General features: G+C 33.5%; 1 protein-coding gene across 1 annotated transcript in view; it reads right to left on the bottom strand.

The window, feature by feature from the left end:
* Positions 1-7,814: 7,814 nt before the first annotated feature.
* Positions 7,815-15,543, bottom strand: part of LOC117121165 (WD repeat-containing protein 44-like) — a 19,359-nt gene continuing 11,630 nt past the window's right edge. The window contains exons 13-16 of the mRNA XM_033266270.1: positions 14,372-14,665; positions 13,041-13,156; positions 12,074-12,201; positions 7,815-11,469 (exon numbers count right to left, since the gene is read on the bottom strand). Coding sequence (XP_033122161.1) covers positions 11,171-11,469; positions 12,074-12,201; positions 13,041-13,156; positions 14,372-14,665 — 837 coding nt within the window. The 3' untranslated portion in view covers positions 7,815-11,170. The remainder of the gene's footprint in view (positions 11,470-12,073; positions 12,202-13,040; positions 13,157-14,371; positions 14,666-15,543) is intronic.

Genomic DNA, 15,543 nt, shown 5'->3' with positions numbered 1-15,543 from the left:
GCACTGAAGCCTCCAAAAATGTTATAAGCTCCACGTTGCTTATTTGAGCATTTACAGTATGTGATTGTACATTAACTGAGTACTAGAACTAATCTTTAATGAAACAGATGCTAATTTCTGCCACCTGTTTTTCATGAATTGACCTTCAATACAAAAATAATCTCTTGCCCCTCAGTGGTGGCTTATTAGGCGATTGTGTGATTGATCCCACAAATGTGTTGGTATATTCTTTTATCATGATGAATCAGGTAGACAAATGTTGAACTGGCTGTGCTCCAGAATATAAACATTTCTTTAATGTTATTGTTAATTACCGAAACAAAAAGTAAAATAAGCAAATCTAAAATATTATTCAACATAAAGGAAGGTTTCTATAACTCCTGTGTCATTGATTAAGATGTAACTTCCCTTGAAGTTTTAAAACGTGATGAAATCGATCTGTAATAATAATTGCATACGTAAACTTGTTGGTAATGATTATTTCACAATATTTTACAGATTTTAAACACATCAAAATACTGATCTTATTTTCAGCCAAATTGTAAGCTCATTTTCATATGGAAAAACATGTTAACCAGTGTAACTACTGTCTCTTATACACATCTAGATGTGTATAAGAGACAGCAAAAATATTTATTATAAGTTTCACGTACATTTCGGTTGTTCCTACAACTTTCTTCTGCGTGTAAGTGAAGACATAATCAAATAGCTTAGACAGATCACCTTGTCACATTAACATAATAATAAAGGGTGTATATCTAAAATAACAAATAGTTTATACATGGCACGGTTGATATATATATATATATATTATATATATATATATATGTATATGTATATATATATGTATATGTACACACACTTAAGTTCTCAAGTGGTGGCCTGTGGGCCATATCCGGCACGTGACTACCTGTTATGCCCACGAGAACAAGCCGAAAATAATATTTTCCGTTAGGCTTGGACCTATATTTCGAACCACAACTGAACTACAGTAAAACAGGACTTTAAACAACTGGTACAAGCATCAAAGGCTAATTTCAGCCACTAAGCATGCAAGATCATGATTGTAACAATGTAAAATGACAAAGAGCCTACATTCATACATTACAGTATGTGATACAAATGTTTTGAATTACTGATGACCCATTGTGTGATAAAAAACATTTTGATTTTTACATTACCAAACACAAAGGTAACTTTCTTATGTCAAGATGCCCTGTATGAGCGTCTAGCGACTTATTACTTTAAAGAAATACCTAATTTGGTGGGGGGACCCCTTCCAAACCCTCCTCCGCTGCATTATTTTAGGGGTTGGTGAAAGCATAGAGCAAGGAAGTTTCTTTGCTCTATGGTTAAAGTCAAACAATGGTGGTTTTTCTCAGATTCCACATTGTCTAGATTTTTTTAAGAGATTTAAAAATATTGTTATCAAATATCAAAATTTTAAGACAGCATGGAAGACATGAATTGTAGTTTGAAATGCAATTTATGATTAAATTTAGAAACCAGAAACCCGAAAAAACACTGAAATAAATGCTTGATATTTTCTCGAAATTGTGAGAAAATATTTGGAGACTTCAAAAATTAAGATATTTGTTAAGATCAGTGGTGAGGAAGGAGGTTACCTGAAATATCAAGGAACTCTCGAAAGATATGGAATTAGAATCCCACAAAAGAAAAAAAAAAAAGATTTGGAATTTATGAAACTATTTCCAAATATCAAGAATCATGTAATCTGTTGAAAAAACTGATTCAATTTTATGCTTTTTCATAGATTTTGATGACTTATTTGATGATGAAGACTTATCTTAACAACTATTGGAAAAGTACAGTATTAAGATGGCATCAACAGTCAGTGGTGACAAGGGGGATGACATGGATTTTCTACCAGCATAAAGCACCACACCCATTATTCAGGGAAGATAACAATAATCATCTGGATATAAATGTAATATAAAATTTTAAGCTAGATGTAAAATAAAAGTTGAGTGACTATCATCAGTGACTTATTTATGAATATTGACTTGGGGGAGCTGGGGGTGTTGGAGGGGCTCAAGAATTGATTGAACGAAAGCTAGCCAGCAAAAAAGGTGATATAAGCGGTTTTAAATTACTTAAATTATTTTTGCTCTATGAATTTCAGTGGTGGGGCACAAGGTTTTTTTTTTTGTTAGACTACTTCCCTTGTTACCCCTTTCTTATCTATCAGGCAATGAATCATTCAGTTATTTTCAATAGTTTTCAATATTTGAACCTAATGGTATAACAGCTAAAAAAGATGATCCTGTGTTTTATAATAATACTAGTAATATATGTAAATATCAGAAGAAAACAAAGGGATATTTTATTTAAAAATAGAGTTGTAGTTTGGTGGTTTAGATGCTTGCCTTTCAATTCAGGGCTCCAGGTTCAAATTTTTGAGACACCAGACTTCACTTCCAAAGCTTCATAATGCATCAGTGTACTTGCTGTTGTAGCATAGAAAGAAAAATTACATTTAAATATAGAGGGGGCTGTTGTTTGAGCATTACGAAATGAGACACAAGAGCAGTATCAAAAAGAATAATTGTATTTAGTCGTCATATTTTTCATGTCCCAGAATTTGCACCATACTTTTATTGTACTTTTTATTCATGCTGTTTTTTGTGCAATGATCAACAAAACTTTTCCAATTAGCTCATAATAGATGGTTGCATTATGTGTGTAATAAACCATCTCTTAGTTTCAAGTGCACATGCCTTTTTAAGATGAAGACGTATAAACAATTACTGTATATGGTTTAAACTATCCTCTGCATTTTTATAAATCATCAGTAACAGTTGTTCTTTATTGTATCACTGACCTTATATACAGTATCGTAAAAGCTTGAATATGCGCCGCTCTCAAATAACCGCTGCTCTCGAAGAAACGCCTTACCAAACCTGATTTTTTCGCTAAGCGCCGCTCTCAAATAAGCACCACAGCGCTTAATCGAGAGTACAGAATATATTGTCCTGTGTGGAAATGAAACACATTGAGAATCACGGTTTTAAACACAAGCAATAATGTGTAAAATGAATAAATAACTCAATGAAGACACAAGCATTTCTTCATAAACGTTTATTACGATGATGTAGGACATATGATAGGCCTACTGAACTATGGGCATACGAGATTGGTAACCACGGAAGCACCACGCCAATATTTTTTTTCTAAGCGCCACTCTCAAATAAGCGCTGTTCTCGAATAAGCGCCGCACTGAAGCCTCCAAAAATGTTATAAGCTCCACGTTGCTTATTCGAGCATTTACAGTATGTGATTGTACATTAGCTGAGTACTAGAACTAATCTTTAATCAAACAGATGCTAATTTCTGCCACCTGTTTTTCATGAATTGACCTTCAATACAAAAATAATCTGTTGCCCCTCAGTGGTGGCTTATGAGGCGATTGTGTGATTGATCCCACAAATGTGTTGGTATATTCTTTTATCATGATGAATCAGGTAGACAAATGTTTAACTGGCAGTGCTCCAGAATATAAACATTTCTTTAATGTTATTGTTAATTACCGAAACAAAAAGTAAAATAAGCAAATCTAAAATATTATTCAACATAAAGGAAGGTTTCTATAACTCCTGTGTCATTGATTAAGATGTAACTTCCCTTGAAGTTTTAAAACGTGATGAAATCGATCTGTAATAATAATTGCATTACGTAAACTTGTTGGTAATGATTATTTCACAATATTTTACAGATTTTAAACACATCAAAATACTGATCTTATTTTCAGCCAAATTGTAAGCTCATTTTCATATGGAAAAACATGTTAACCAGTGTAACTAAGTTTTGTATTGTTTTTTTTTCTTGTTCATTTTCACTTTCATGATCTTATAACTTAGTGTTCAATAGTCTAATTGTTTCCATATTAGTTTTGTTAAAGATTTTAAAAGAAAGCAAAGTTTATTTAAAGTATAAAATACTAAGCTAGAGCAATTTTCATTACAAATGATATTTCATAACCAGGTGGATTAATTTACTTTGCATTTTAATGTGATATTGTTAGTGTATGAATAATTATGTATTTTGATAGTACACTAAGCTAAGAAAAATTAATAAAAATTATGCCTATGATTATTTAAAAGTAATCAACAAATTTGTCAATAAAATGAATTGATATTATAGATAATGATGTACAGTTTATATTGTTGCTTATGTTAAAATCCAGTTAGGAATTCTCAAAATGTCGCTTTCTATTGGGGCTGTCGTTGCTAGGGTCGTTGTGGTCCCCATGCAATCATGGTGTGATTAGTGGCGGTGCAAAGTCTTTATTGTAGAAAAGATTACTACTACACTTTTGATATGTAAATTTATAGCAGCCAATGTGTGAAGGTCTGTCGCAAGTAGCCCCCAGCGTCTACAACTCCTGCAAAGGAAGAGTTATCACTGGGGGGATTGGGGGTGTATATACTGTAATATTATTTCTGTATTTTACCTGACCTCCACCAGAGGCTGATTTAGGGGCGTCAGCTGTCAGTAACGTCCAGACTCTCCAAAGTTTTTGAGGTGCCCTTTAGTTAAATGCTCTAAAGCACAATTCTGGGACATCCTAAACGAGAAAAATTTCTCTCTATCAACCCCACCATAGACATTATTCACTACCGCTTAGATATACAAAAGTAAACCATGCTTTAATACTGCCAAAAATCAGACTCATGAGGTTTATACTCATTTTATATATTGATGACATTGTTCTGAAACGGAACGGACATTTCAATGACTATAGTTTATCAACAATCTTGAACTATGTGTATCCTAGTTGCACTAAAGTCACAATAGGCAACCATGCTTTTGAATATGCTGCCCCTGAACTATGGAATTCTCTAATGATTGAAATCAGAAAAGCAAGTAGTGTTGATGTTTAAAATAGTTTTAAAAAACTCATTTTTTTTAAAATTACTTTTGATACTTTTACTATCTTTTTGCCAATCTGATTAATGTGTGTGATGTTTCTTGCTAATTTGAATTTTATTTTATTTTATTTTTTTTTATTTTAATTTTTAATTTAATTTTATTTATCTTTTATTGCAATGCAATATAATTTAGCTTCCCTGAATTTTAGCTTTCTCTTTTGTATATTTAGCCTATTTTATTGTAATGTGCAATTTAAAATATTTTTATGGAATTTGCACAATATAAATGAATTATTATTATTAATTAGTCAACTATTTCAATCAGGGAGTAATATGGCTACTACTTGATTTCAATCCAATCTTATAAACCTCGAAAAGAAGACCCATGGTCTTAATCTTTAAGAAGCCCATCTTGAAAAGAAGCACCCCCAAAAATAACCTTGAAAAGAAGGGGCCCCCCAAAGGAAATGTATCCTACAGCCACTACTGATCTCAAGAAGCCATCTCTATAATCAGGATAATATAGGCTTCTTTCGAGATAATACTTATATTCAGACTGTACTGATGTTATGATGGTTTTTTTTTTATGGTTATGATAGTGTGTCAGTATCAATAGTATTTTATTGTATTGACAGGGTTACAATTTAAAAAATATTAAACAGAAATTTGAATTCCATAGTTGAAAAATGTTGTATAGTAGCATAATTTTTTAAACGTAGGGAGGCACAACAGTTTTAACATAACACTGATATGCATTGAAATGTTAAAAATTTAATGTCAAAACAGGGGGAGGGGCACAAGCCTCCTATGCCCCTACTGGATCCGCCCCTGAGTAGCAATTCCAAATTTACAGCATCCATTTTCAAAAGAAGCCCCCCCCCATTTTAGTTTGCTAAAATAATCTCGAAAACAAGCTTATCTCGAAAAGAGGCCCAGCTTGAAAAGAACACAACCAAGGGTACTAAAAAACGAAGCCCAGGTCCTCTACGGTAGGCACGCAAATACTGTACTGTACTGAAAATGCATCTTTTCCGCATCTTTCAACCTTGTTACTTTGCTTACACCTTTACCATCTACTCTGCAGTTCCCCCCCTTTTTTGGATCCCTCCTACCAATGTCTAGATTGGGCCAACCCTTGAGTACCTGTGCCCTATCCCGGTTTTTTAAAATCCCAGATATTCCCCGACATAAAATGAACACAAGACAGTTTAGTTATGATTCTGGATGGTTTTATTCAGATGTAAATAAATATATAAACATTTTTAATTGGGTTTCATTTAGGTTTTTAATTAAAACAATAATATCTGTATACCACACAAATTGCATTCTCCAAATTATTATTATTATTATTTCAAAAAAATAAAAAACATAATATAATACAAAAAAAGATTTTAAATTTTAATTTGTATTTATAACAATTCATAAAAAAATTAAACTGGCCAACCGATGATGAAAGTCGGAATAAAAATTAACATGTCCTAATTGGGGACATCTACAGAATATACAAAACTAGCTTGGTTTCCATACAATCGCTACATGCTATCGCCGAAAGCTTTCAGTGATGCTGATTGGTCGGTCGAATCGAGGACCTTTCCGATTGCATCGGGGACTGCTACGCAGTACAACAATTACACTGAAATCACTGTAGCGACTGTGTAGCGATTTTATGGAAACCAAGCTTTTCATGGAAGTGAAATGACATTGATATCTTGCACTTTCAGGCGGAGAATTAAACAAGGATGATATTCTGTCTCTTATACACATCTAGATGTGTATAAGAGACAGAATTTTATTTAATTTAATTTTTTTTTTTTTTTTTTTAATTTAAATTTTTTATTTTATTTTATTTATCTTTTTTTTCAATGCAATATAATTTAGCTTCCCTGAATTTTAGCTTTCTCTTTTGTATATTTAGCCTATTTTATTGTAATGTGCAATTTAAAATATTTTTATGGAATTTGCACAATATAAATGAATTATTATTATTAATTAGTCTTAACTATTTCAATCAGGGAGTAATATGGCTACTACTTGATTTCAATCCAATCTTATAAACCTCAAAAAGAAGCCCAATGGTCTTAATCTTTAAGAATCCCATCTTGAAAAGAAGCACCCCCTTCAATTTGCAAAAATAACCTTGAAAAGAAGCCCCCCCCCCCCAAAGAAAATGTATCCTACAGCCACTACTGATCTCAAGAAGCCATCTCTAATCAGGATAATATAGGCTTCTTTCGAGATAACACTTATATTCAGACTGTACTGATGTTGTGATGGGTTTTTTTTTATGGTTATGATAGTGTGTCAGTATCAATAGTATTTTATTGTATTGACATGGTTACAATTTAAAAAATATTAAACAGAAATTTGAATTCCATAGTTGAAAAATGTTGTATAGTAGCAGAATTTTTTAAACGGAGGGAGGCACAACAGTTTTAACATAACACTGATATGCATTGAAATGTTAAAAATTGAATGTCAAAACAGGGGGAGGGGCACAAGCCACCTAGGCCCCTACTGGATCCACCCCTGAGTAGCAATTCCAAATTTACAGCATCCATTTTTAAAAGAAGCCCCCCCCCCCAATTTTAGTTTGCTAAAATAATCTCGAAAACAAGCTTATCTCGAAAAGAGGCCCAGCTCGAAAAGAACACAACCAAGGGTACTAAAAAACGAAGCCCAGGTCCTCTATTCAAGGTTTTACGGTAGGCACGCAAATACTGTACTGTACTGAAAATGCATCTTTTCCGCATCTTTCAACCTTGTTACTTTGCTTACACCTTTACCATCTACTCTGCAGTTCCCCCCCTTTTTTGGATCCCTCCTACCAATGTCTAGATTGGGCCAACCCTTGAGTACCTGTGCCCTATCCCGGTTTTTTAAAATCCCAGATATTCCCCGACATAAAATGAACACAAGACAGTTTAGTTATGATTCTGGATGGTTTTATTCAGATGTAAATAAATATATAAACATTTTTAATTGGGTTTCATTTAGGTTTTTAATTAAAACAATAATATCTGTATACCACACAAATTGCATTCTCCAAATTATTATTATTATTATTTCAAAAAAATAAAAAACATAATATAATACAAAAAAAGATTTTAAATTTTAATTTGTATTTATAACAATTCATAAAAAAATTAAACTGGCCAACCGATGATGAAAGTCGGAATAAAAATTAACATGTCCTAATTGGGGACATCTACAGAATATACAAGACTAGCTTGGTTTCCATACAATCGCTACACGAAAGCTTTTAGTGATGCTGATTGGTCGGTCAAATCGAGGACCTTTCCGATTGCATCGGGGACTGCTAAGCAGTACAATGATTACACTGAAATCACTGTAGCGACAGTGTAGCGATTTTATGGAAACCAAGCTTTCCATGGAAGTGAAACAACATTGATATCTTGCACTTTCAGGCAAATATGCAACACAAAACAAGGATCAAGAACAAAGTAATAATCACATATTCATATTCATTTTATGCACAAAACTGGTTGAAGAATTATCATATTAATAGACATTTTTAACACCAAAAGGTGGGGTACTAGGGGTGGAATGGTCAGTCAGAAGCATTGCGTAGATAACATCAATGTTCCAGTTCATTTTAACAACAGTTGGAGCACCACTTGAACGTGGTACGTCACACTATACTACTAAACAATGCTGATATACGAAGAATTGATGAATGATGTAGATTTTGGAAGGCACTATAAAAAACAAAACATTAACAATTTAATGACTTATAAAAAGAACCAATATTATCATTATTTACGACTGTACAGCATATACGACTCCAGTCTGCTTTTCATAAGGGTGATCAACATTATTATAAAAAGGAAAATATAGAGACAGGTAAGTATAGGTGGGATAATGCATTTAAGGGATTTAAAGATTAATTGATAAAAATAAATGAAATTGAAAAAATGGAAAAAAGAAAGTGTAAATATTTAGGAAAGTGGTGGTGAAACTGAAGTGCATTTAGTTATGGATCAGTTTTAGCAGGCACATAATTTAACAGGACAACATTCCAGCCCAGGTGATATCACCAAAATAAAAAGCCTATGAAACACTGACAAGAAAATTATATACAAGCCTGTCAAATTACTGTATATTCACTTTTGGTTCCGGCATATTTGGGTTATGTTTATCTAGTTTGAGATATGCATAAAATTTATAATACTTTACTTACAACCATACATAAATAATACTGGTATTTGATATAAGTTATATTAACAGGAATTTTGCACTGAGGAGAATTAAACAAGGATGATATTTCATCCACAGTAGAAAACACTGATGTGTTATTAATAATATTAAAAAGGGAGTGAAGGATGTCCTACACGATGCCAGATGTTTCTGATGATCAGGAACTATAATTAGGCACTTGATTGTGGAATCAAGGAAAAGAGTTTTACTGGATTGATCTGAATTATAAAGCTAAGAATTGGAAGGTGCACATTTTACCATAATTACGTAGTGCTGGGTGTAAAAACACTAGTCTAGAGGTCATCCCGGTGCACGATGTGTACAAGTTGAATTGGTCTTTCGCACACAAACTTAAAAAAGATCAAGCAAACCGAGCACTAATGAAAAATTAGTGGATGTTGGCGATAGGAAAATGACATTGGGAGTTGCAGTGATGACATCAGAACTAACACTGAAATAAAAACGTCACAATGGCAGAGGTACACACTATCGAGTGCCTCTTCTTGTTTCATAACATTCTTTAACTCAACACAGTCAGCCGTGTAACAGCTAAGAGCTCTCATTGGCTAAAGCCAGGGCCCACAGATACGGGATATTCCTTTCAGAATGTAAAATTCCATCAAAATACGCCCTTAAAACATTGACCCAGCTCCCAGGGTCAATGTAGAGCCTGCAGCAGCGTAAGCCAGGGCCTCAAGCTCTTTGTTATGGCACTGCAGACAGGACTGTACTGTATATATTTGCCTATGACACTACAGATGGCTTAAAATGCTTCAACGGAGCCACACCTTATCTATAATTATATATCTATAATCATTTTGATAAAAGACAGTGGATACTATTATACATTATTCGTAAAAATTAATTGTATTTGCTCCCTTTTCCAATGAAAAATAAATTATAAACTAAATTTATACAACAATTTTGATCGAATCTGGCAAAACAGGAAGCTTGTTATTTTATAAAGATAATTTGTCTTCTGGAGTGAAAAGTAAACATCCTGAGGGCTTTCCTTTGATTGGTTGTTTTCATAATTCAGCCTCATGCTGTGAAAATCTATTAGGCTAAAGGTAGTCAAATAAAAAATTCTACAAGAGAACTCATGACATGGACTAAATATTGCATTAACAGGTTATTCTGACACCAATGTAAATTTAAGCTCCCCCTTCCTCAAGTCAAACATTCTATACAGAATTGCTTCACTCAGGTATGCACACGAGTAGCCACCAACTTTATATACACTGTAATATTTTACAACAGGAAATGCTCAGCCAGAAATTGGTATTCATAAAAGCAGCAAATATTGACATACAACAATTTTCCTTAAAGGACAGAAAAAATTTAATGTACTTTATTCTTTCACTTTCGTTACTACTTTCAATCCTATTATCAGATTCCATGATACAGGATAAATGGAGACTGATTTATAATCTTGAAGTTTGGTTTTAAATTATTATCCAGTGAAAGACTAGATAACAATTAGATAAACAGTAAAAAAAAAAACAGTTGTCTACTAAAATTATTTTAAGAATATAATTTAACACAAAGGGATGATTCAAAACGCAACTAAAACAGCATTGTACAATTCAGCCTGGCAGGATTTATTGTCATGTTCTTTAGTTCATCATGAATAGCACAACTGTTCCTGACGCAGACCTATTGTGTCTGTGTTTTAACTTACACAGATCCGACATGACATCGGACTCAGTTGTATGATTCTGTCTGAGTTGGCCTTAAGAAAACAGATACAGTAGCTACCAAGCGGTATAGTTATCAGGATAACCAAGGCAGAGCAATCACGCCTAATGAACACAACCACAGTGCCAGCAACAGATCCGGCTAGACCAAATTCATTATTGATTTCCTAAACATTCAAGAATTTCAGAAATAAAAATTTGTGAGAGATACTAAGTACCTAGGGACACATAGTACCAAGGAAAGGGTCATTGAATCTGTTGACCTACATGACATATGAAATTGGATATTTCAATAATACTATGGAATAAGACTTACATTATTTATGATTTGTAATAATAGTTCAATATTGTTATGTTATTTCGTTTTTATTATGTTACTGATATCTTTGCAGGAATTTTCGGGTAGTTAATAAAAACTTTAATTTGTCCATTGAAATCAGCCGATACCAACAATTCACCTTTGTCCATTTTGTCTTTTTTAAGGGAGCCACCCCTTGATGACCCTTCACCTTTAGTGTCTATCTTGTCCGGCCGCTTGAGAGGGACTGATGGCGAGCCAGGTGATCCTTCACGTTTCTCTGTAACGTCACTGGTGCCCTCGGCGATCGGCGTAATCACCAGCGATGGGTTTGGTGAGAAAACAGCAGTGGTAACCACAGCGTTATGAGCTGATTTAGAAAAAAATATTTTTAAATTATGGGGTAAAAATAACTTATATATTTAAGATGTAGTTTAGTGGTTAAGCCTTTTATTCCTGAAGTCCTTGGTTCAATCCTGTGATATAAGTATCTTGTCTCATGACTAAAAAAACTTTATTTCCTAAGCCTCATAAAAATATTTACAGTATTTTATGGCAGTATTTATTTAGTCAGTAGTATACCTATGCATTCTTGAAGCATTTTCGTGGTGATTAGTGAGGGCGCACTCCAACCTTTACTTTAAGGATAGGCAAATATGAGTTTTAGCTGGCAGAATAAACACTGTGATATTTTATAGGACATTCAACAACAATGAAATATAATGATAAATTAAGATGTTATTACTGTATTTGGCCTTTAATACTTTTGTATGTACAGGGTAAACTGTGTTTTTCTTGTGTATATTTATGTATATATTTTTTTATTATCATGTATTGTATTGAGTCCTGTTTTTTCTTTATAATTGCCCCATGTGGGATGAATAAAGATTATTGAATTGAATTGAATTCCATTATATAATATTTTATTTACTTTAAAGAGAAAACAAAACATCACATCACTAGGCTACACCCACCTTTGATTGCCTCCCAGTAGTCGTTCCTGTCCCTCCTAACTGATGAAAACTTTCCAAAATCATAATTAGTCTTCCAGAAGTAAACATTGAAGTCTTCAGAGCCACAGACAATGTACTTGCGATTATGGCTAAAAGAAAAGCAAAGATTCAAAATTAATTACATGATACAAATGTTATGTGCCATAATGTAAATGCCTAATTTACTGGCTATTGTGTATTGGAGTAGGGTTTAAATTGCTTGTTCTGGGGCCCAAATTATCAAGGGATTTAGGTTCAGGAATGCTAAAGGAGAATCTCTTTCACACCAGGGCCCAACTTCAAAAAGTGTTGACTCAAGTGATCTAGCCAAAAAAAACCTATGAAGAAAAAGTGTGTGAATCGATCAACCACACCAAATATGGATTTCAATAGTGTGTGCTGTACATTTTGAAAACTGAATATGTATAAAGATAAAGTTTGCTAAGTATGGACGATCTAGCTCCAAACACTTTCACAAGATCAACATGGAAAATTTTCAGGTACTGGACATATGCAAAAGTTTGAACAGGGAGTCAAGTAGTTGTTCTACATACATGTTCTACAAATACCAACTACTGCCTACCATTGGGACAATATAATACGACGACATGCTAAAACAAGGCATGTGATTTTACTGTTGTGATGTTAAATTACCAGAAAACGAAAGCTTCTTCAGTAAATATACTTTCAGTTTTAATTGTAAAAATAATTGCAATTTCTTCTAAATATAGTTAAAATTGAACAAAATGAAAAATAAATTAAACTGTTTGGCATTAACTATTTCATTAATTGGTTTTTAAAATTTCAAATCAAAGCCAACGGCAAAACTTAATCACCACTTGCACAAAGAATTAATCAACTCCAATTGCATCAATCATTATGCAAATTAACATCATCAATATCATCAACATGATAATGAGTCATCACCTTTATGCAAATGAGTTATTACCTGAATGAAGCTTTGATCTGACTGCTGTAATTGGAGCAACCTCTGTACTTGCATGAAATTGACAAGTCTCTTAAATCATACACTCGTAGTCTCGAGTCATTTGAGGTTACCAAAATCTAAAAGCAAAAAATAATTTAAAAGAATATAAGAGTATTTCTCATGGTTAGGTTCAGATAAAATTAGTCCTCCTAAAATCAGTCATAGTTCATAGTTCACTTTAGTTGACCTTTAGGAATTTCTAAGTGACATAAAGACATAAAATGTAGTGTCACACGACTGAAAACCTAAACAATCAGCTTACTTTGTACTTTTGCTTGTTGCACTAAGCATTTTTTTTTAAAATGAATGTGAGTAGTATCAAATCTTATTACTTTTATATAATATAATAAGTAACAACAGTACAGTACTAACATCAATTTTATATCTTCTCCTCACTCTCTTTTCTGATTTTCTTTAGGATGGGATTGGATTGGATTTATTTGGTGTAAACACCAAGGATAGCCCACGAAAGGAAAGAAGACTTATTTCCAGTGGGGTCCTTCTGGTAGTGATTCGACAGCACACCGGGAGACAATCCCCTACTCTTTTCCGAAGAACGTACTGCGTTCTTTAACGTGTGCATGGGCCATAAATGCACACGGGACCAACAGCTTAAAGATCTCATGAAAAAGACGGTGCGCTATTGTAACTTGTATTTCAGCCCTCCAGCTGGAATACAAGGAGAGGCAGTGATGGGGATTGAACCAGGGAGCTAATGGATCTCCACGGTTCAGCGCAAACCCAGAGGGCCTCGCCATAGCATTTTTAGCATCCCGGTGTGATTTCTGAAATGTTATTCCCTCATCATATGTGTTCATTTATAAAAGAAAAACCCTTGTTTGCAATATGTTCAGATTGTCTAGTCTACCATTTAAAGTAGCACTTCTAGTTAAAAAGGGGGCGTAGCCCCTATTTTGCATATTAAAACTAATTTTCATATGAACGGGACTTGTGATTAAGGTGAGATTTCTGAAATTTGATCCCCTCATCATATGTGTTCTTTTATAAATAAGTCCATAATGTCTGTTTAAAGTAGCAATTCCAATGAAAAAGGGGCACGGCCATTAAAAATGGGTGTGGTCATTTTCGGGCTGTTTGTCCCGGATAGAGATTTTGGCACACATCCCATGTTTTATAACAGTTGAGATACTCTCTCCTAAATTATGTGCATACAAATCTTAGTCAGGTCCTAGACTATACGGAACATGCTGCTACTCTTCATCCCTCTATCTAATTTCAGGGAGATTAGCTCTTAACAACTTGGTAATGTAATTAATATTCATCATGCTCACCTTATCCTCTCCAGGTAATGGTTCGATTCCTGTAATTTTCCGACCTTTGGCATTACGACCTCGTGTTGACCTGACATGAACCTGGCAATAATATTTAAGGTGTTCTGTGTCATAGAATATGCAACGTCCATCATAAGTTCCAACTACAGAGAAACGGCCATTTTGGATAAAGTTGGCAGCAGTAATAAGCTTTGTCTGCCCATCAATTTCATTCCAGAGGGCGACCTTCTTGTCAGGTATATTCCACAGACGGAGTTTGCCATCTAACGAACCACTAAGGAAGTAGCGATCATCCTAAAAATATAAAAAAGCACAAAATTAATTAATTCTATTTGAATAATGTGCAATTCTGATAAATATGCGAAATAAAAATGCGAATTGTTGATATGATTACTTTTATTATTACTATCATCACTAATTATTATTATTATTTTTTCTTGCAGATGAGTGTACTTATATTTAATCTAAAATGTTATTTATTTAATTGATAAATCCAGTAATCTTTAATATACAGGACTATCAACCCACATATAAGGGGACCCATCTGGAAATAAGTCCCTTTACAGGGGAATTAGAGGGTTATCCCCAATATTTTCTAATGGTTGTTCTTGCAACTTTTCTTGTACTAAGTATTTTTACCAGAACTTTTTCGAGATAATGAATAAATCAAAATATATTCTGGAAAATACACTTAGACGGGAAATGAAGGGAACAGCTGTCTCCTATTCCCATGTTATTTTATTATCATATGTGTATGTTAAATTGTATCTTCCATTATTACTTTTACTTCCATTATTACTATTATTCTATTATTATTATTATTACTGTATTATTATTATTACTTTAATGGTATCAGTGAGCTGTGATTGCATCCTGGTCTCTTTGACCATTATGCAATTTTTTGCAAGTTTTACAAGCTAAACCTCAAGAAACCGCCTCTTTCAACCATCATAATTAAGCGACGTAATATCAAAGCTATAAATATGGCCGATATTTGCGATGAGATTAAGTCTGGATTGGCAGTTATAGAGGATGGTGGCCTCACTCTTGATCAATGCATTGAAACTTTTAAGAAAGCTCTTCAGTCTGCTATTGACCACAATGCTTCTTTTAAGACTAAAGCCGCAATCGCACTGGATTTAAAATAGGGAAATTTTTACCGAGACTGTGGG

The sequence above is a fragment of the Anneissia japonica genome, unplaced genomic scaffold (assembly GCF_011630105.1).
Source record: "Anneissia japonica isolate Jap-2015-1 unplaced genomic scaffold, ASM1163010v1 scaffold993_len1110182_cov180, whole genome shotgun sequence".
NCBI lineage: Eukaryota > Metazoa > Echinodermata > Crinoidea > Comatulida > Comatulidae > Anneissia > Anneissia japonica.
This window is presented reverse-complemented; position numbering and strand designations above follow the sequence as displayed.